At 39.2% G+C, this 21,981-nt stretch overlaps 1 protein-coding gene across 1 annotated transcript in view; it reads left to right on the forward strand.

Annotated features, from left to right (window-relative positions):
• LOC136871815 (DNA (cytosine-5)-methyltransferase 1) overlaps positions 1–21,981 on the forward strand; it is a 211,873-nt gene that overhangs the window by 22,458 nt on the left and 167,434 nt on the right. The window contains exons 3-4 of the mRNA XM_067145426.2: positions 12,630–13,101; positions 13,869–14,124. Coding sequence (XP_067001527.2) covers positions 12,630–13,101; positions 13,869–14,124 — 728 coding nt within the window. The remainder of the gene's footprint in view (positions 1–12,629; positions 13,102–13,868; positions 14,125–21,981) is intronic.

The following is a 21,981-nucleotide window of genomic DNA, read 5'->3' on the forward strand; positions in this document are numbered from 1 at the left end:
ACATTACAACTTAGCAACACAAACTGTAATTTGTATTGAAAAGGTGGATCAAAATAACTAACAAATTGTTAGTATATCATAGCATAATTCAATACGGGTCTAATAATGAGATTAGTTACATGTAAAGGAAGGACTTTGACCGCCATTTTGAATAACTTCGACTAAGTCGAATGATCGAGTCGAAACTCAAAGGTTCGAGTTCAACATTCACAACCTCTGCATGCTTAAGGATGCGGATGCCAGTCCATTTTCTGAAATATTTCAATTTTTTATTTAATAGTAAGGAATTTCACGACTTTTTACTCATTCATAATTAGGTTATCACAAGACTGATATGCACCACGCTAGTAAATCTCACACGATTATGTTCCCAGTCCAGATATAGGCTACCGTATCATGCGAAGAACTTCACTGAACCACTCGACACAAAATAAGTTTCTAACTTCTGAATTGAATGCGAAATACGAACACAAATAGGCTCACTTTTCCGTAATTACGCAACTGTGGCGACAGCGCTTAACCCGATTTGTAAATCACGTTTCTTTCAAAAGGGATGACAAATAAGATTTTCAGGGCTGGAAAAAATGTGATTGTACTCGTAAGCGGTAATAGCGAATATTCGTACTGCGATAGGTATGTTTATATATTCATAATCCATATACAGTATAGGCTACCGTATCACGCGACAAATATTCGCTGCACTTCACTGTTCCACTCAACACAAAATAAATTTTTAACTTCTGAATGGAATGAGAAATACAAGCACAAATAGACTCGCTGTGTTATTCAGCAATCATGATGCTAACCGGCAAACAAAACTGAACATTCCTGAGGCTAACGGCGTGCTCCCCAAAGGTGCAATTTATCCTATGAAGTTCAGGAATTTAATACCTTTTTCCGTAACCATGCAACTATGGCAATGGATCTTACCAGAGATGGAAATCCAGTTTCACAAGGGATGGCAAATAACATTTTCAGGGCTAGGAAAAATTTGGTCAAACTAAGCGGTAATAGCGAAAATTCATGACGCGATAAGGGAGGTAGATTTAATACGATGTGAATCGGGACTTCAAATTTACGACGTGCTAAGCGGGAAAAATGTGTTAATGAGGAACACACTAATGAGATTTCACAGTATAGGTGGAAAATTAACTTTTGAAACCTATTGCAATGGTTGTGGAAAATCCAAGTACAGGGTGTTTACAAATGAATATCGGAGTTTTAACGCCTTCTAATATTGAATATGTTAAACTTACAGTTATACATTATATGTCAAATGAAAGAGCAACTCAAACAGTTTTGTTTGTTGGCACCAGTGCGCATGTACGTGCAATGGTTTTGCCGCAATCTGCTAGACAGTGGTAGTAGCAAAGATGGCGACTAGTGAACAGAAAGCTTTTTGTGTTTTGCAGTTTGCAAAGACAGAATCTGTAGTTACTGTGCAACGTGCGTTCCGCATTAAGTTCGGTTGTGATCCTCCAAGTGATAATAACATTCGCAGATGGTATCATACGTTTGAAGACACCGGTTGCCTTTGTAAAGGGAAGAGCAAGGGACGACCAAGATTAAGTGAAGAGACTGTTGAGCGAGTGAGAGAATCATTCACTCGTAGCCCAAAGAAATCAGTCCGGAAGGCTAGTCGTGAATTACAACTTCCTGCGTCAACCGTTTGGAAAGTTGTAAGAAAACGCTTACTGCTACGTCCTTACCGTTTACAGTTATTACAGGCTCTAAAGCCGGCAGACCACAGATTATGTGCCAGCTTCGCAAATGACATGTTGTTACATGATTATGAGTTTATGAATCGTGTTGTTTTCAGTGATGAATCAGTCTTTCACCTTAGTGGACATGTAAACACTCATAATGTGCGCATCTGGGGCTCAGAAAATCCTCACGAGTTGGTACAAATGCAACGAGATTCCCCTAAAGTGAATGTTTTTTGTGCCGTATCCCGGCGAAAGGTTTATGGGCCTTTCTTTTGTGGTGAACGTACTGTAACTGGTACTTCTTACCTCGATACACTAGAGCAATGGCTCTTCCCTCAGTTGGAAGAAAATGAGCCAGAGAACTTCATTTTCCATCAAGATGGTGCACCACCTCACTGGCATAACGACGTACGCGATTGGTTGAACGTCACTGTACCCGAGCGCTGGATAGGCCGCAAGAAGGGCCCCAATGACAGGACTTGCTTGGCATGGCCTCCACGTTCTCCCGACCTAACGCCATGCGATTTTTTCCTTTGGGGCTTCATCAGGGATCGTGTGTACGTGCCTCTGCTACCAACTGACCTTCCTGAATTAAGAAACCGGATTGAAGCAGCTGTTGCTGAGATTACTGAAGACACACTTAATAACGTTTGGGAAGAACTCGACTATGGACTTGATGTATGCCGTGTAACAAATGGTAGTCGCATTGAACATTTGTAAAGTTCGTAATAAAACTGTTTGAGTTGCTCTTTCATTTGACATTTAATTTATAACTGTAAGTTTAATGTATTCAATATTATAAGGCGTTAAAACTCCGATATTCATTTGTAAACACCCTGTACATCACATGAACACTTTAGAACTCCTACTTGGAAAAGATCATGATCTATACACAGTGAGGGCACAAAAATAATAGCAGATGTAGAAGACTGCTGTGATAAAGAAAGAAAAAAATTAACAGTTGCTCTTCCCGCTCAAAGTCGACTGAACGATCTGCCGCATTTTCAGGAAAATCTGTTTCCACAGTTAAGAGAATTAAAACATTCCCTGCCTCTCCATGCAGCCCTAGTAAAAAGAAGTAGGTTACTCTATTTCATTATGACTGATATTATTATGGATAATAAAGTAAAATGTCACAAGTCGTGTGGGTGTGTGCGCGCATGACACAATTGTGTGCTTTAGATAATAAAGGTTTTAGAAAATTCATAATCACACTATCGATTCATTTCAGATTTCAGTTGCATTCAGTTGGCAGTTCTACTGGAAGAGTTGAGTTCACTCCTTGCCCCTCACCCCCATAAAACAAAGTGTGCCGGGCTGAGTGGCTCAGACAGTTGAGGGGCTGGCCTTCTGACCCCAACTTGGCACATTCGATCCTGGTTCAGTCCGGTGGTATTCGAAGATGCTTAAATATGTCAGCCTCGTGTTGGTAGATTTACTGGCATGTAAAAGAACTCCTGCGTGACTAAATTCCGGCACCTCAGCATCTCCGAAAAGTGTAAAAAGGTAGTTAATAGGGCATAAAATAATAACATTATTATTCAAATGAAGTGTCACTAAAACTTTTGCGGATAGCATTCATTATTTACCTATTTCTGTTAGAAACCATTGCCTTGTTCAGAATGTATGCTAACCGGTATGTATCACTTGACAATGGCCCAATATTCTTGATCACGTACAGCTCCATTGTAATGTGTAGCAGCACTATTGGTCTTTGAATAAATAAACTACCCTTCATGTCCCTTGGTGCAAGGTTCTCTTTCATATTCTCTGCTCCTGTTTTTCTCTTTCCCAGAAGTCCATCTTTATGCGTATTCCAACCCTGTATAATCTCTCAATATAATCTTCTTATCATATCCTTCTTTCTGCCATGATATTTCTTACAACTTTGCTTCATTTATTGTTTTTCCTTGTTTGTTTTATCAGGTTAACTTATTTACCATTTGTCTGTCATGCTTTCTGCCATTCACATTGTCTTCCCTGTTAATATTTGGTAACTGAGCTCACCCACTACAAACAAGAGTTTCTTTCTATATTGTTCTGCGCATAACTGATTATCTTATCAATTAATTCTGCATGAGCATCAGCTTTTCCAGCTTTGTACGTCGTAAAAATATCAAGCTGCCAATTATCTTTAGAGATGAGCCTTACATCTAGAATTTCATGTACCAGTACCTCGTCCGTAACTTCATTATAGCTTGCAAATTCTTCTTTCACCAGTGTGAATACTCTTCCTTCTATCATATCTACCCTGTCTCTATGGTAAACACTTCAGTTCCAGGAGACAGTTTCTGCATCCATAATATTACTTTTAAGCCAGAATCCAACTCCTGTTACAATATCTGGTAAGTATACCAGGTGCTCCACCAGCTCCCTGCGATGTAGTTTTATGCATTCCGCCACACTTACTGCAATTCTCAAATACTGTACATCAGTCCCTCTCCCTAAACTGGCGTAATAAAATTAGATGTGTGGTTACGAGCTAGAGAACAGCAGGAATTGTGAGCACCACTATTAATTTATTAAGAGCACCTCGAATGAATCGTTTAAGCGAGCACAGATATGAAGAACACATACCATACAACAAGAGATGCGCACACACACACACACACACACACACAGAGATCGGATTGGGTGTACAGAGGTGCCAACTATTACGGATTTTACCTCACGATTACTGAGTTACGGTCAAAGGGGAAATTATTACGGAAAAGCTGACATTATCACGAAAAAATAATTTTCGACGGAAACAAAAGAAAAGGAAAAATGTTCAGTCCTTTCGAGTCTCTCTCCTAAACCGTCTTTATTTCAATGCTTGTGAGTTGGCAACGATACTTATTCGATCGTGACTTCCTTTTGCTACTCATAAGCGTTGTAAAATTGATTGTGAATGAAGGCGCTCAGGCGCTGCTCTTCTCCACTACAAATCCTTCAGTAATGTTGTATTTGCAGTGTTAAGTGTACCTGGCAGTTGACAGAAATATTGAGAAAGAATTGAGGCCTACATTAAGCACATCTGCACTGGTATCGCTTATGGTTCAGAAAACGAAAATGTCATCACAGTCGGAAGGATGCTTCAAGAACAACTACACTGAAAAGCAGCTGCTGCGTGAGAAACAAGCTACAAGGGATGCTTTATCACAGAAACAAAAGGCTGCGTGCAAATGTTATTGTGTAATATGATACACTTTTGGATAGATTGCTAGAGGGAAGGGCAAAAGGGGTGTCATTATCAAGAAGGAAGGAGCATGCTTAGGACATGACTTGAAATTTTTCTCGGGGGCGGAGGGAGATTACTGATAATCCACTTCGAAGTTGGCACTTCTGGGTGTAGTATAGGCTGGGAACTATGCGCTGCATGTTAAGCCTCACAGTAGCTCACATGGCAGGGGCAGGGTAGGAGATGTGATAGTGGACAGTGCTCAAAGGTTCGAATCCTACACATTTTTTTTAAACCACCAATTGCCTGGGATGTGGCAAGGTTGCATATTTGATAGGTTTCACAGACTGATTTGTTTATTTGGCCCTATGAAGGGCCATATGTATCATGGCATAGGGTTTGGAGCTGGGGTGGACAAGGATGAGGAAGTGATGGTCTGTGGCTAGAACACAGGCAACCAGTTAGGTACGTCGTACATGTTCCAAGGATGTGGACCACAGGTGCATCAAAGTGTGCCCCAGTAAAACAATAACAATATACGATAGCAAGTAGGTATGTAGCTGCGCGAAATCCTCCTTTGAGGCAAGTCACAACGCAACAAAGCTTATTCACTGCCTTCTGATGTATTTCAGTGATGAGTAGGACTCGGATGTTTAAGACCTAAAAATAGTTCAAATAAGCAAGCAAATATGACCTAAAAAATGAGGAAATATGACCTCAAAAGTGACTAAATATGACGTAAAAATGACAAAATATGACCCGAAAATGATTAATCAATATATGGGCATTTTAAAATAAATTATAAATTGGAACGGTAATTCCTCTGATACATATTATTTTGTTAAGCAAATTCTTTATTCTTATTTTAATATTAGTTTTCTGAATATACATGTGCAGCAATTATTCAGTCTGTTATCCTTGATTCACTTATCAAACTTCTGTGAACTAAGTTCGCTAAGATTATCAGATCACACAACATTGTAAAAGTCCATGTTTGCACCCTGCATTGGTGGTTTGAAATACGAGAAAACTAGAAATCAATCTATTTAAAAAATATATTTTGGAACTTTTAAGCCAGATTTCATTAACATTATTCAAATGCATTAAAGTTTAAACTGAGCACCAAGAAACGAATTAAATAGATGTCTTTCAGTACATTATGGTAGGGCGTCAAAGCCTATAGTGCAAATTCACATACCTTTTTCATTCTTCTCCGTGGGTGGAATTGAAGTGTATGACAAGATTCACTTCAAAGCATCAGGTGCGAATGACCTTCGATTATCACTTAACACATTCTTGTAAGAGGAGAAGCTCCTTTCTACATCACAAGACGTTATTGGTGCATACTTAAATAATGTTAAATCACTGCTGTCGAGTATGCACTCCTCTTGAAGTATTCTGGTACCTTCTCCTCTAAGAACATCATTTATCTTGCACACACGGTGAAAACCATAATTTCGATTAAGCACATTTGGAAGTTTCCGTTTTTCACTGTCACCAACTATTCCATGTGATTGTTGTACTGAAAGTTCAACACTTCTCACAATGTCAATACTTGCATGAATTTCTAAGCCAGCAGATTCTAAACGAGTAATTGCACTCGATATAATTCCAAAGTTCGACTTAATATATGCCAAACTATCTGACAAACTGTTGGAAAACAATTCCTGGGCAATCTTGATAGAAGAGGCATCATCTTTGTTGAAGCCGTTAACAATATTTTTGATAGTGGAGTAGTTTACGCAATAATATGCGGCAGCATCGAGCCACATTCCCCACCTAGTAAGAACTGGCTGTGGAGGGAGTAGCGTCAAAGCAGCTAACTCCTTGAAAGTCGCAACCCGCAGTGGTGCTTTCAAAAAAAAATTTTTGACGTTAGATATTAATTTATCAACTTCAGGAAAATGTCCACGAATTTCTTCTGCCACCCTATGCAGAATCATTCTTGGATAAAACAGCTTGAAGCCTTCAGCAGCTTTCACCATGTACGGAGCAGCATCAGTAACAAAGAGAAGAACGTTTTCCCGCTTAATTTCATCCTTCCACAAAATTTTTAGTGCATTATCAAAAAGAATTGCAATCATTGAATGATTTGCTCTCTCTAAAACTTCTGAGGTTAGTAGAAAAATATCCCCAGGGCGATCAGCACGGAGTGTTCCAATAATTACATTCCCTATATATCTACCTGCAGTGTCCGTCGTCTCATCAATAGATATCCAAATCTTATTGTCTGCTACACTGTGTCGTATATCTTCATAGCAACGCGATAAATAGTTTTTTCGCAGTGTTGATTCAGTAGGAACAGATTTTTTAGTGTATTTCTCCAGAAAATTCTTGAAATGGGTATTGTTCACCTTATTTAGAGGAATGTTTGCAGACACCATCATCTCACAAAGATCCTTTGAAAAATCCGAACATCTGTCCATCGCTGAAGATGTAACAGCCTTATCGAGTATCAATTGCTGCCTCTTCTTATCGACATGTTGTCGTTTGACATTGTTGCTGTGTTTCTCTGTGTTACAATGTTGTTGCACATTAAAACGTTTTTCATCCACGACTTTCACTTCACACAACTTGCAAAATAGAACTAAACCGTCTGTACAGAAATATTCTTCTCCAAATTCCTTAACAAAGCTTCGTAACTTAACACTAGTAGAAGACTTTTCCTTAGGCATACTGGAATGTGTGCTAGGATACGATTTACTGTAAACTAATGCTTGTGTAAGTGAAAGAAGGTTGAGGTTCTAATATCTGAACAAAGACAAGCGAGCGATTACCAGAAGTAATTAGCTCACTGCTGGGACGGGATTTACCAGATTATTTCTGTCTCTACCTGGGAGACAGGGTTGGCGAGTACAGCGGGTTGGTTATTCGACTTGTATCAACAACGTGATACCGAGAAGCAGTTTTGTAAATACTAGTTTGCATTCGGTAAGTTGAAGATGATTTCGCACACCTACAGTTGTCGTCAAACCGCCGAAATATGACGTTTCTACGAAAATAGCTCAAAATATGACCTTATGACAAAAAATAACCAAAATATGCATTTATATGACAAATTAAAATCACTTAATTGAGACGATAATCACCTGATTTGCACCGAAATCCAATCAGACAAGAAATTAGAGACAAAGAAAAAAAATATGACTTTTCCTAAACATCCGAGCCCTAGTGATGAGTATGGATATGTTACTCATCTATGGAGAAGCTAGTTAGAATGCATAACAGACACAATGCCTATATCAAGAACGCTATCGAGATAGACAACTGACAGGCATGACATTTCAAAATGTGGAAAGACGTCTGCCGGCTACTGCATCCCAGGGAAGGACACGACTTTTTTGAGGTCATCCCGTGACGTCTGCCATCCGGCATAACCCTCACACTAGCACATGGGCCATTGCACAGGAGACAAATGTCACCCACATGTCTCTTATGTGGATATTTCATGCCCAATGATTTCACCTGCAACATCTGCACTGGAACTCCATGGTCGTGATTTCGAAGCCTCGGTGGCATTCTGTCAATGGTCCCTTACAACATGAGGACACTGATCCTGCCTTTTCAGCGACCATCTTATTTACGCACGAAATGTGGTTCCACGACAATGGAACCTTAATCACCACAATATGCATTACTGGAGTATGGATAATCTCCATAGGGTACGGTAGGCAGCTGTTCAGGTAGTCGGGTATGAAAGTACGGTGTGGCGTCGTGGGTGATCACTTCATTGGTCCCCATTTCTTTGAGGGACCTCTGACGCAAGGACGCTATCTGCAGTTTCTCCCAGATGAACTACCAAACGTAGCACGTCCCACTCCTTGGCCGTTACAGGATGTGGTTGCAATATAAGGAGCTCCACCACACGCAACGGTCGTCATCTGGAACCATCTCCATGCAACATATCCTGATAAATGGATAGAAAGGGGAGGACCTGGCCCGCCATATTGTCCAATCTTACGCCCCTGGATTTTCTTCTGTGGGGCCATGTAAAACAACTGTTGAATGCTCAGGAGCCCACCAGTCATGGTCGCCTTAGAGAGCTCGTCACTGAGGTATGCTGATTCGTTACACCTGAGATGTTGCAATGTGGCAGACAGTCCTCACGTCACACGGAGGTCGTTAGTTCGAGCAGGTGCTGCGTTACTGAAATCCTGTCATATGTTTCCTAGCCTCTTCCAATCCAGCTGCATACCATATGCCATCATACCAACGGCCCTTTTCAGGGCTAAATAAACAAATCATTCTGTGTAAACTATTATGCAACCTTGCCACATCCAGGCAACTGGCTGTGAAAGAATATAAAATACTTGCATGGGATTGAAACCTCCTAACCCTTGAGCACTGTTCACTTTTAAGATCTCAGACATGCCCCTGCCAAGTGAGCTATTGCGAGGCTTGAAATGCAGTGGGCAGTTCCCAGCCTATGCATTATTTGTTCCTGGTCTATGTGTGCACCTCCTGTTGTAAGGTACATGTTCTCATATCTGTGCTAGTTTTACGGGTTTATTCGGGATACTTATAATGAATTAATAATGGCGCTCATGATTCCTGCTGTTTTCTAGCCCGTAACCACACATCTTGTTATATTATCCCAGTTTAGGGAGAGAGACCGATGTAAAGCACTTCAAAATTGTAGTAAACGCAGCGGGTTGTATAAAACTAGATCGCGAGGCGTGGGTGATCCACCCGGTATATCGATTAATCCTCCAGCTGATGCACATTGTAATAAAGTGCAGTACCAACACTATTTTATAACGTTTGTTGGAAATGTGTAACTGTCATATTATGTGCAGTTTACAATTCTTACAATATTTGTGATGAGCAAATGAAGAGAAATATATATTGCGTTAACTATTTTTAATACTATTAGTGAGTGAAGAGAAATGTTGGTCTGCACAGCTGTGAGCTTGCATCTGGGAGATAGTGGGTGCAAACTCTACTGTCAGCAGCCCTGAAGATGGTTTTCCGTGGTTCCCCATTTTCACACCAGGCAAATGCTGGGGCTGCACCTTACTTAAGGTCACAGCCACTTCCTTCCCACTCCTAGGCCTTTCCTGTCCCATCGTCACCATAAGACCTGTCTGTGTCGGTGCAATGTAAAACAAGTTGTAAAAAATATAAGTGTTGGTAAAAACTGTAGTAATCTTGGTGAGTAATTAAATGTATCTTCGCATTTGCGACTTTGCATTTCTTGTTTCAAAAAACAAATGGAAACATGACTGCACAAAGTACAACACGTCTGTTCACGTAACAAAGAACGGCACCCTCTCTTTACTTTCATCAGCACTGCCTAGTCCACCCCATTTTTGTGAATGTACTTTGCTATGACCCTCCTAAAAAGAAACTCCCTACCGAGTGAGTTTGCCGTGTGAATAGGGTTGTGTAGCTGTGAACTTGCATTCGAGAGACGGTGAGTTTGAATCTTACCATTGGCAGCTTTGAAGGTAGTTTTCCTTAGTTTCCCATTTTCACACCACCCAAATGCTGGGGCTGTATCTTAAATTAAGGCCACAGCCGATTGCTTCCCAGTCTTAGCCCTTTACCATCTTGGCATTACCAAAAGCCTTCATTGTACAACCTGTGATAATAAAGTTCGGTGAATGAAGGCAGATCGGTCGATCCGGCAACACTGCGTAGCAGCAGGTTTTGATCACCTGTTCCCAATGTTCAGTTGAGCATCGTGTGTGTGCCGTGTGAGACCTTTTTGACACAGTGCGTGTTTAGTGCGTTGGTTCTGACCTGCGAGCAGGAACATGAACGACCAAAAGATCAATGTACAGTTTTGTTTTAAGCTTGGCAAGACACCGAAGGAAATGCGTGCGATGCTGGTACGTGTTTATGAAGATCAAGCACTGTCCTTGAAGTGTGTGCACGAGTGGTTTGCCTGTTTTCAAGGAGGCCGGGAAAATTGTTTCTGCCAACCCCCGTAGCGGAAGACCGGCTACCGCCGTCAGTGACGAAAAATTGAGAAGGTGAGGACATTAATCACAAACGATCGGCAATTAACTGTGCGCATGATAGCGGATGAACTGCAGATTAACCGTGAATCTGTGCGACAAGTTATTACTCAGAAGTTCTCATCTTCTGCCACATCACTTGACTGATGATCAGAAGCGTCACAGGATTTTGTTGAAACGGCGGATGCGACACCAAATTTCTTGAACTGTATTGTCACTGTGGATGAAACCTGGTGTCTCAGGTACAACCCTGAAACAAAACGGCAAAGCATGGAATGGCGTTCTCCGGGATCCCCTCATCGGAAAAAGGTCAGAGCCTATTCCCACGACGCAGGCTCGCTTTGAAAGGAAAGAGATTTGACGATATTCCTGACATCCAACGAAACGTGACGAGGCTTTTGAACACCATCCCAAAAGAAGCCTTCTTGCAAAGTTTCCAGGACATGTATCGCCGATCTCAGCAGTGCGTATTTATGGCAGGAGACTATTTCGAAGGACAGTAAGGTCACTGTTGTGCATCGTTCATCTATGTTGATAGTACAGGACTATTCAACAAACTTGATTGTCACAGGTTGTATTAGTGCGATGTTAAACCACTAGCAAAAGAAAAAGACAAAACAACCTTAACATGTACATACCCATGTGGTTGAAATGAAGGCCATCTTGAGCGCTGATCCCTGTCTCTTACTCACTCCATAGTCTCATTTAAATTCCTGTTCACACTCAATCTCCCTCCGTTCAGTATCCCTCTGTCACAGTATCCCGCTGATAGCAATCTTTGCTCTGTTAAACGTCTCCCATGCTACCATAACCAGATCCCAAACATCCTGAACTATGTTGGTATTTATTCCTGCTTGCCTTACTCTGTTGGTACAAACGTGAAAAATGACCGCCTTCTCCTCACTCTTTGTCTTCCCTTCTACATTCATCAACAGCTCCCTTAAACTAATTTCTGGATCACACTCTTTTTTGGTTTCCTTTCCTTCACAGTTCTGTGTTAATTGATTGTCCTCAAGCAGCAATCCAGTATTCACATGTGCTTCTCCATTTCTTCTTCCATTCTTCATTTTGATTATCTTTTGCCGACATTTTATCAACAACTCCTATATTCCTTCCTTTAACTGCAGAAGCTCAACTCTCTATTTCCAGACTTCATAATTTTCATTGTTTTACTCTATAACTGAAACGCATACATAATCTGACATGTAATCTCACATTATTCCTTTTTACAAGGTTCTAAATCTATAATCTGGTAACTGTCTAAACTGAGAGGCATCTGAATGAGAACTAGGTGTGGTGATAAATAATTAGACAGTTAATTCTGTAGAACCTTTGAACCATATTTTTGAAAAAGAATACAACTTTTATATACACTACAGCCGAACAACGATCATAACTGGACAAAGGTCTGAACAAAAGAGTGAAGTACGTCCAAAGAGGATATAATAGGATGTGCTGCTTTGCACAAATATGTGTTGGGTTCCTTCTACAACTTAGCTCGCCAAACTCCAGTAGGTCTCATGAGTAAATAGCAAATTTCCATGTAGATATACTTCTTAATATTATTTGATGAAGTGCATGCATGCCAGTGGTTATCTATAATTTTAAGCAGTGATCAGTGATTTGTGCTTACAGCATATCTGTGTAACACTAATTAATGGAGTTTTAAAATATCTCATTACATTTCAGTGGAAAGTTTAACAGATTTTGCAGTAAGATTATACATGTGTGTGTTCCTTGGCTGTTCATGAGATATTTTATTCTTTTGGCTAGTTTTGCTACATCTGAACTTTTATGTTTCAGGATGTTTATTTTGATAAGATGTTTGATCTCTTGGAGTCTGAAAAGAAATTGACTGCAGATATCAGTGGTGATACCAAAGTTGTAGTGTCTGAAACAAATGTGAAAGATGGGGATAATATTGAAATGGTTCCTCGTGAGATGAAGTGCAATGATGCTGAGCCTGAAAATGGGAAGGCAGATTCTGAAAATGGTAGCAGTGATCATAGTAACGGGGATCACCACAAAACTGAGCTTGAAAAGAATTCAGAGAATGAAAGTAACCATGCAAATAAAGTTGGACCTGGGGGCATTTCTTTCATACCAGAGGCAAGTGCACCATTTGAGTCGGACATTCTGAATGTTACTCCCAAGAGACGTTCATCAAGTGGTAAACCAGCAAGTCTTTCGAGTAATAAAACTCCTAGACAGTCATCGACAAAGAAGAAGTTGAAAATAGAGAACGAAGAATCACCATCAGCTAGTAGTACCCATGGTAAGAATTTTGAACAGTTTATTTACAAAGCAGTATGTACTAAGTAGATACAGGGGGGTAGTAGTGGTGGTGGTGGTGGTGGTTCAGCTTCTTGGTCTGCCAGTGTCATTTTGGTAATCTCATCTTTCTTGTTTTTCAAAATGCTATGTGCATGCAATATTAGAAAGACAACATAATACAACATTACATTAGCCTCCGTTGATGTCTAGGGATTAGCATAGAAACTTCCCGCCCTTTTTCCTTTGATAAAAATATAAGTGTTGTGTTTAAGAATTTGAATGCAATGGACTCTCCTTCGGGAACATAACAGACTCACTTTCAACCATTTCAGAAGTAGTTCTTCCACATAATTTCCAAAGGAATGCCAAACTGCTACCTATTATATCGGCAGAGGCTGCTCCCTCAGTATTGATCCCTATTACCTGTGCATTTAGCGCAGGCACACAGATTACTTGTATGTTGTCTCTCACCATGTCCATATATTCTTTGGAATTTATCTTCCTCCTAGAGCGTGTAAGTTTTCTAAGGTATTCTGTTAGCATTCATCCTTGCTTGTTGATGTACGAAATGAATCTGTGTGTGTAGATTTATTTTAACCTGCTCTCTGCTAAAAATAGGTTTCTTTATATTTTCATTTTAAGATTTTATTCTGCCTAATAATATAACATTAAGAAGTTTATTCTTCCATTAGTCATAATTATTTTAAGTTTTAAAATATACTTAAAAATTTTTAAGTATAATTAGTGAAATTGAAATGTTGTTCTTAGATATGCCCAAAAGAAGAAAGAGTGCAAGAGAAAATGGTACCTCTCAACCAAGTATTATGTCTATGTTCGCAAAATCAAGTAAGAAGAAGAGTGAGGAGGTAACTCCAGTCCCGGAAGCTTCGGGAGCTGATCAGATCAAGGAAGATGAAAAGGGGGTTGAAGTGACTCCTGATATTGAGGGTGAATTGGATGATTTACCTTCAGGCAAGAAACTTAAATTAGAAGATAATGATGCAGAAACAGAGGAAAAAGAAAGGTAAGACTTGCTCTGTTCGTCCTGCATTCGCATTAGATCTGTTCTACAGAGATAGTGGTCATCATCATCATCATAATAATCAAGCAATTTAGTAGCTTGCGAGTATGATTTAGTAGCTTGTGAGTATAAATGCCTTTTGATAGCATCAATTTGCTGAGTATGGGTTCTACCTAAGAGTCCTTTTCTAGAACCACTCACTTTGCTTCAAAAGAAACGTAGTAATCATATGACCTCTGCTACCAAATTCTAAACTTTCTGAAGTGGTGCCATCTAGGCAGCCTGCCTACGAATGTTAACATCCTGATTGTTCTGCTATCAAGAAACTAAAGCAGATTCTGCTAAATGGTTCTTCTGGCTGAGTTAATTTAATTTAGTCGGTTGACACTGAATGCGCTTCCAGATATTTTTAACAGGCTGATGACGGTGGCATGGAGGGCCAAGATTTATGACCACCCTTCAGAAATCTCAGCTGGGATTGAACCCACACACTTGGAATTGTGAGTCAGATGCTCTACCACTGAACCACCAAGACAGCTCTCTGCTGCGATGCTAGCACATGAAATCTACCTAAGTTCGTTGTTATAGAAGTAGAGTCTGGTGATTATTTCTTCTCTGATTTTCTCCTTTTCTTTGCCCTCCGTTATTGTATTTGCACGTTTTTTGATGTTAAAAATGTTATGGGTTCTCATGGACAGCGTGCCGCCACATCGATCATTTAGCTGCTACATCCTCTAGTTGCTGATGACAATTTGGCACTTCTTCATGATAGATTTCAGAATGTCCTTGTATTGTTTATGTTGTTCTCTGTGATTTTGCTGTCCATTCTTCAGTTGAAAATACATCACTTGTTTTGGAAGCTGTGTGCTAGGGATACAGGCAGCGTGGCCTTCCTTTTGAAGTTAGAAGTTTTGATAATTATTGCCTCGATACTCATGGTGCTTGCCTTGGTCATCACTCATCAGTGATCTGCATTAGGTCTTTCGCTCAGGTGGTAGATTCCCTATCAGCTGGTTACCTAGCATTTTAAAAACGTTTTTAAAGAACTTGGAAATTTTTGAAATTTGTGGAAAAGCAGGGAGAACTCGGGGAAAAGAAAACGCAGAAAATGTACAGGGTAAACACAGGGGGATGACTTGTCACATCAACATTAAGCTTTCAATATAAGACTGGAATCAAGTGGAATGTTCTTGCGAGGCTGATGTGTAGGCGCGATGAGAGTCATCCGCAGTGAGTAGTACTTGGAGAGAGAGAGAGAGAGAGAGTGCGCAGTGCAGTAGTGAAGGAGAGTGAATAAAAAATATAGACATACTTGAGCCAACCGCTCAAAGATGGCAGTACAGAAGGTGTGCGATTTATTTAGTATTGCATTAGTTCGAGTGTGGTGTAGCTTACAATTCACTCTTAATGATGTTATCCCTTTGATAATAAAATTAAATATTTGTAGATAATAACTTTTCTCCATTAATTTTTAATTGCCTTGTACTCATTAAACCAAAACTTAAATTATAATATAAATTAAACCAAAAACTGATCTTCTTAATTTTCTTTTTAAAATGCCTAGAGTTTTAAAAGCTATCCCTGTAATTTACGTAATGCAGAGGTGCTAACCATTATGGATTGACCGCAGTTATTACGGATTTCACCTCACTGTTTGGGAGAAATGATCACGGGAAAGCAAAATCATCACAGAAAAATTTTCTACAAAGAAAGGCCTCCGTAAATGGTGCTTGTTTCTTTGCAACCAATTATAGTTAATCAGGATACGTATTTGAACGACACTTCCATTTGCCGCAGGAATTGGGATCTTGTTCCTGAGTTTTTGTCTGCAGATGCAGAGTAGATTTCGGCCTACAAGTGGCCACGACTGCTCTGTGGTCCGACAGCGCTGCAGACTGACCGTCTGTTGTCCTGAGAATGATTTTCTGTGGTTTTCCACTCTCCTGCATTAAGGCGAATACTGGGACAGTTCCTAGTATAGGCCAGCCCTATGACTTCCTCAATACATCACCTTCACCGCTTCAAATTTCCATGGCCTGAGAGATGGCGTCACCCGCTAAGAGGCCTGCCATACCCCTTCAGGGTACGGAATGAAAACTTCTGTAGTTAGTTCCTGAATTTCTGAACACTAACCCATATGTTTTTGTTAGGAACATGTTTAGGAATTAACACGCTCACTCACGCCAATTTCAGGAATAAGGTCCCTGATGAACACAGGCATTAGTTTGAAAAGTGATTGACTGATGGCTTGCTGTGAGTAGTGTAGTTCATTTTCATTGGTTGTAGTGTTTTTTGTAGTGGCTGTTTGAGGGTATTACTGATAACCCACTTCACAGATTGACACTTTATGATAATGCTTAAAGTAAATACAAAATTTTAATATTCCACCTACTCAATACTAAAAAATCATGTGATGTTTTTACAAAAACATTACAATGACATTAAAAGGTACTAGTTTCGGTCCACTGTGGACCATCATCAGCCTAGCCAAATTACAACAGTAAAAGACATAGTGATAAAAATAGTATGGAGAAATGAGGATCTAAAAGGATGGGATGGTGGTGGAATGACAGATAAAAGTGAAAAAACCGTATTTGCGAATAATGATAAAAGTAACAGAAGTGTTCACAATGACAAGTAAAATCTTGTGAAGTCACAGTAAAAACTCTTGATGAGATAGTCAGGTTGGCAGTTGCTCCTCTGTTGCACGATTGACATATATAACTACGTATATGCTTCTAGAAAGTTGTAGATGTAAGTTCCACTTTTGCGTAGAGGGAAGAATTGTCCAATGAGACTAGCACCAGATTAAAATTGACAAAGTTGAACCTGTTCTATGGTGGAATTAAAGGCTTTCTGTGTTGAACAGAAGTCTCAGATCAATCGGGACCCCAATGAACCTGGGGAAAGAAGATAGTATTAACGCGGGTAATCGAATGGAGAACAAGCGAGGCACCGGAAAATATAAACGATGACTCACCTTGCGCTGCGTGGAACAAACTTGCTGGATTGAATGCAACTTACGGAGTGAGCATGGTGCGGAGTAGATCAGCAGGAAAGGGGTAGGTGAATACGGAGGGGAGGAATGACGTAAGTGGTGGAGGGTGGGAGGGATGGGAAGGTTCAAGGCGGGGTGGACGGGAGAGGAAGTGAAGGTGTTTGTACTGTCGGGGGACCCTTAATGGACTTAAAGAAAGAAGTTTGAACGACCGATTTGTTTTTTCTGTAATAAGTAATGAAAAGGTCAAATAAAATATTGGGTTTCTCAGTTATTTCGTTCAGGTTATAGTTGGCATTAAAGTATTGATCTAAATGAATGTAAAAGTTCTCTATTATATTGAGTAGAGGTCCTTTCTTAGCTATTTTGAGAATGTCCATGTCTGTTTCAATATTCGTGAATTTGTGATTATAGTCGACCATATGTTGGCCGATAGCTGAAAATTTGTTGTATCTGACTGCATTGAAATGTTCTAAATATCTAATGTTGAAGCTCCGGCCGGTTTGCCCCACATAAGAAATATTAGAGCATGTATTACATTTAATCCTGTAGACGCCTGATTTTGTGTACCTATTTATTTTATTAACACGTGATGTGTTATGTAAGATTTGTGTGTTGTTGTTGTTGTTGGTTTTAAAGGCTATTTTCATACCTTTTTTCTTTAAAACGTTGGTGATCTTGTGGATTCCATTGACGTAAGTGAAGATGGAAAAAGAGTCATGTTTAGGTGGTTCTTTTTTAAGTGTGGTTTTGGGGCGAAATTTATGTTTGTTAATGATGTTTTCTATGAAATGGCTATTGAAGCCATTGAATCTGGCGATGTAGCGGATAGTATTCAATTCGGTATGAAGATCGTTTTTATTCATGGGAACGTTGAATGCTCTATGTACAAGACTGTTATATGTTGCTTTTTTGTGGGGGAGGGGGTGAGCTGAGTCTTGTCGGATTGTGACGGCCGATTGGGTGGGCTTTCTGTAGATCTTGTAGGTTAGAGATTCCTGTTGTCTAGTGATTGTAATATCCAGAAAATTGATTTTTTGATCTACTTCTGACTCCAATGTGAATTTAATATGCGGATCGATGTTATTAAGTGTTTGGAGTGTGGTGTGAGCATCTTCCAAGTTCTCGTTGATAACTACTAGGACATCGTCGACGTACCTAGCCCAAAGGAGAATATTGTCGAATTTATTGTCGATTTTAGTGTTCTCGAGAAAGTCCAGATAGATTTCTGCGAGAATGCCTGATGCAGGGGAACCCATTGCCAGACCGTTTTGTTGATAGATGGTATCATTAAACGTAAAAAAGTTGTTATTTACGACTAATTTCAACAATGTAATGAAATCTTGAATTTCCAATTTACTCAAATGACTGTTTTTGTATAAGTTACTTTTGATGATGGGAATTAATTTAGAAATTGGAATGCTTGGGTACATGTTTACGATATCAAAGGAGTGAAGTGAGTAATGAGGTTGCATGTTAAATTTATTAAGTTTGTCTATTAATTCAAAGGTATTTCTAACCGATTTATTGGATGAAAAACGGTAATTTTTGCTTAGGAACTTTTGAATAAATTGTGCGGTTTTATATAAAGGGCTCGGTCTAAAATTGATGATTGGACGAATGGGAGCACCTGCCTTATGAATTTTTGGAAGAGCTCTGGCCGTGGGAAGTCCAGGGTTCATACTTATAAGCTGGCTTTTTTCATGTTCAGTGAGTAGGAAGGAGGAGTTTTTTAAGGTTTGTTTAAGGAGTCTTTGGACTTTTTGTGTGGGGTCTTTTTTAATTATGGAAAAGGAACTATCTTTAAAGAAATCTGATGTTTTACTGATATATTCATTCTTATCAATGATTACGGTCGTGTTGCCTTTATCGGCCTTGGTCACGATTAGGTCGTTGTCCTTAATTTTTTTGTTTAGGGTGTGCAGGAGCTTCAGATCGGTTAGTACATTCCTGTTATTAGAATTGGCGGGAAAATTAGGTGAATTATTGCGAAAAAGGATGTTATTAAGTTTCTTTTTGATGTCGTATCTTAATTCATCTTGTGTGTCTAAAGGCGTTTTAGAGATAGCTAATTCCGATTCTGTTATCATTGTAATAAGTGAATTGGTTGTGTTCAAATCGGGCCAGTAAGTTGCATTCAATCCAGCAAGTTTGTTCCACGCAGCGCAAGGTGAGTCATCGTTTATATTTTCCGGTGCCTCGCTTGTTCTCCATTCGATTACCCGCGTTAATACTATCTTCTTTCCCCAGGTTCATTGGGGTCCCGATTGATCTGAGACTTCTGTTCAACACAGAAAGCCTTTAATTCCACCATAGAACAGGTTCAACTTTGTCAATTTTAATCTGGTGCTAGTCTCATTGGACAATTCTTCCCTCTACGCAAAAGTGGAACTTACATCTACAACTTTCTAGAAGCATATACGTAGTTATATATGTCAATCGTGCAACAGAGGAGCAACTGCCAACCTGACTATCTCATCAAGAGTTTTTACTGTGACTTCACAAGATTTTATTTGTCATTGTGAACACTTCTGTTACTTTTATCATTATTCGCAAATACGTTTTTTTCACTTTTATCTGTCATTCCACCACCATCCCATCCTTTTAGATCCTCTCATTTCTCCATACTATTTTTATCACTATGTCTTTTACTGTTGTAATTTGGCTAGGCTGATGATGGTCCACAGTGGACCGAAACTAGTACCTTTTAATGTCATTGTAATGTTTTTGTAAAAACATCACATGATTTTTTAGTATTGAGTAGGTGGAATATTAAAATTTTGTATTTACTTTAAGCATAGTCTCAACTCAATACGGAACCCAACAATGAAGTTTATTACTTTTAATGATGACGCTAACCAAGCTAAACACAAAGCCTTTCAATATCTAGGCATTAAGTTGAAAATAGCCAAATTAGGCAAAGACATAGATTTTCTCAAACAGTGCATTCGGTTTGATTTAACGCCTAATTTCTTAAGACACAACAAAAAGAAACATCGTATCACGTCACAAACTTCCAAAACTCAAACTAAGACTAATAAAATTTGGTTGAAAGATGAAATCAAGTTTCTTTATAGGAAAAAATCATTCCTTAACCTCAAACTATACGAGTCTCACCTTGCGGCAACAAAATTGTTATCTAAAGCGCATTGGACAATCTTCTTCCAATCAGGTGAAGATAAATTATTTATAGACTTAACCAAGAAACAACATATTTTGGATAATAAATTGGAGAAATTAAAGAGATCCAAATTGCAAGATTATCAAATTAGACGCAATAGTAGACCAGCAGATGATCGTAACCATTTTCATCCACCCGTAATTAACCTATCCAATACTCCCCTAAATCCAAATGAAGAAGGAATTTTAGCCAAGGGACCCAAACATAACTGGCCCGATTTGAACACAACCAATTCACTTATTACAATGATAACAGAATCGGAATTAGCTATCTCTAAAACGCCTTTAGACACACAAGATGAATTAAGATACGACATCAAAAAGAAACTTAATAACATCCTTTTTCGCAATAATTCACCTAATTTTCCCGCCAATTCTAATAACAGGAATGTACTAACCGATCTGAAGCTCCTGCACACCCTAAACAAAAAAATTAAGGACAACGACCTAATCGTGACCAAGGCCGATAAGGGCAACACGACCGTAATCATTGATAAGAATGAATATATCAGTAAAACATCAGATTTCTTTAAAGATAGTTCCTTTTCCATAATTAAAAAAGACCCCACACAAAAAGTCCAAAGACTCCTTAAACAAACCTTAAAAAACTCCTCCTTCCTACTCACTGAACATGAAAAAAGCCAGCTTATAAGTATGAACCCTGGACTTCCTACGGCCAGAGCTCTTCCAAAAATTCATAAGGCAGGTGCTCCCATTCGTCCAATCATCAATTTTAGACCGAGCCCTTTATATAAAACCGCACAATTTATTCAAAAGTTCCTAAGCAAAAATTACCGTTTTTCATCCAATAAATCGGTTAGAAATACCTTTGAATTAATAGACAAACTTAATAAATTTAACATGCAACCTCATTACTCACTTCACTCCTTTGATATCGTAAACATGTACCCAAGCATTCCAATTTCTAAATTAATTCCCATCATCAAAAGTAACTTATACAAAAACAGTCATTTGAGTAAATTGGAAATTCAAGATTTCATTACATTGTTGAAATTAGTCGTAAATAACAACTTTTTTACGTTTAATGATACCATCTATCAACAAAACGGTCTGGCAATGGGTTCCCCTGCATCAGGCATTCTCGCAGAAATCTATCTGGACTTTCTCGAGAACACTAAAATCGACAATAAATTCGACAATATTCTCCTTTGGGCTAGGTACGTCGACGATGTCCTAGTAGTTATCAACGAGAACTTGGAAGATGCTCACACCACACTCCAAACACTTAATAACATCGATCCGCATATTAAATTCACATTGGAGTCAGAAGTAGATCAAAAAATCAATTTTCTGGATATTACAATCACTAGACAACAGGAATCTCTAACCTACAAGATCTACAGAAAGCCCACCCAATCGGCCGTCACAATCCGACAAGACTCAGCTCACCCCCTCCCCCACAAAAAAGCAACATATAACAGTCTTGTACATAGAGCATTCAACGTTCCCATGAATAAAAACGATCTTCATACCGAATTGAATACTATCCGCTACATCGCCAGATTCAATGGCTTCAATAGCCATTTCATAGAAAACATCATTAACAAACATAAATTTCGCCCCAAAACCACACTTAAAAAAGAACCACCTAAACATGACTCTTTTTCCATCTTCACTTACGTCAATGGAATCCACAAGATCACCAATGTTTTAAAGAAAAA

This window comes from Anabrus simplex, chromosome 4, assembly GCF_040414725.1.
Source record: "Anabrus simplex isolate iqAnaSimp1 chromosome 4, ASM4041472v1, whole genome shotgun sequence".
NCBI classification, from domain to species: domain Eukaryota; kingdom Metazoa; phylum Arthropoda; class Insecta; order Orthoptera; family Tettigoniidae; genus Anabrus; species Anabrus simplex.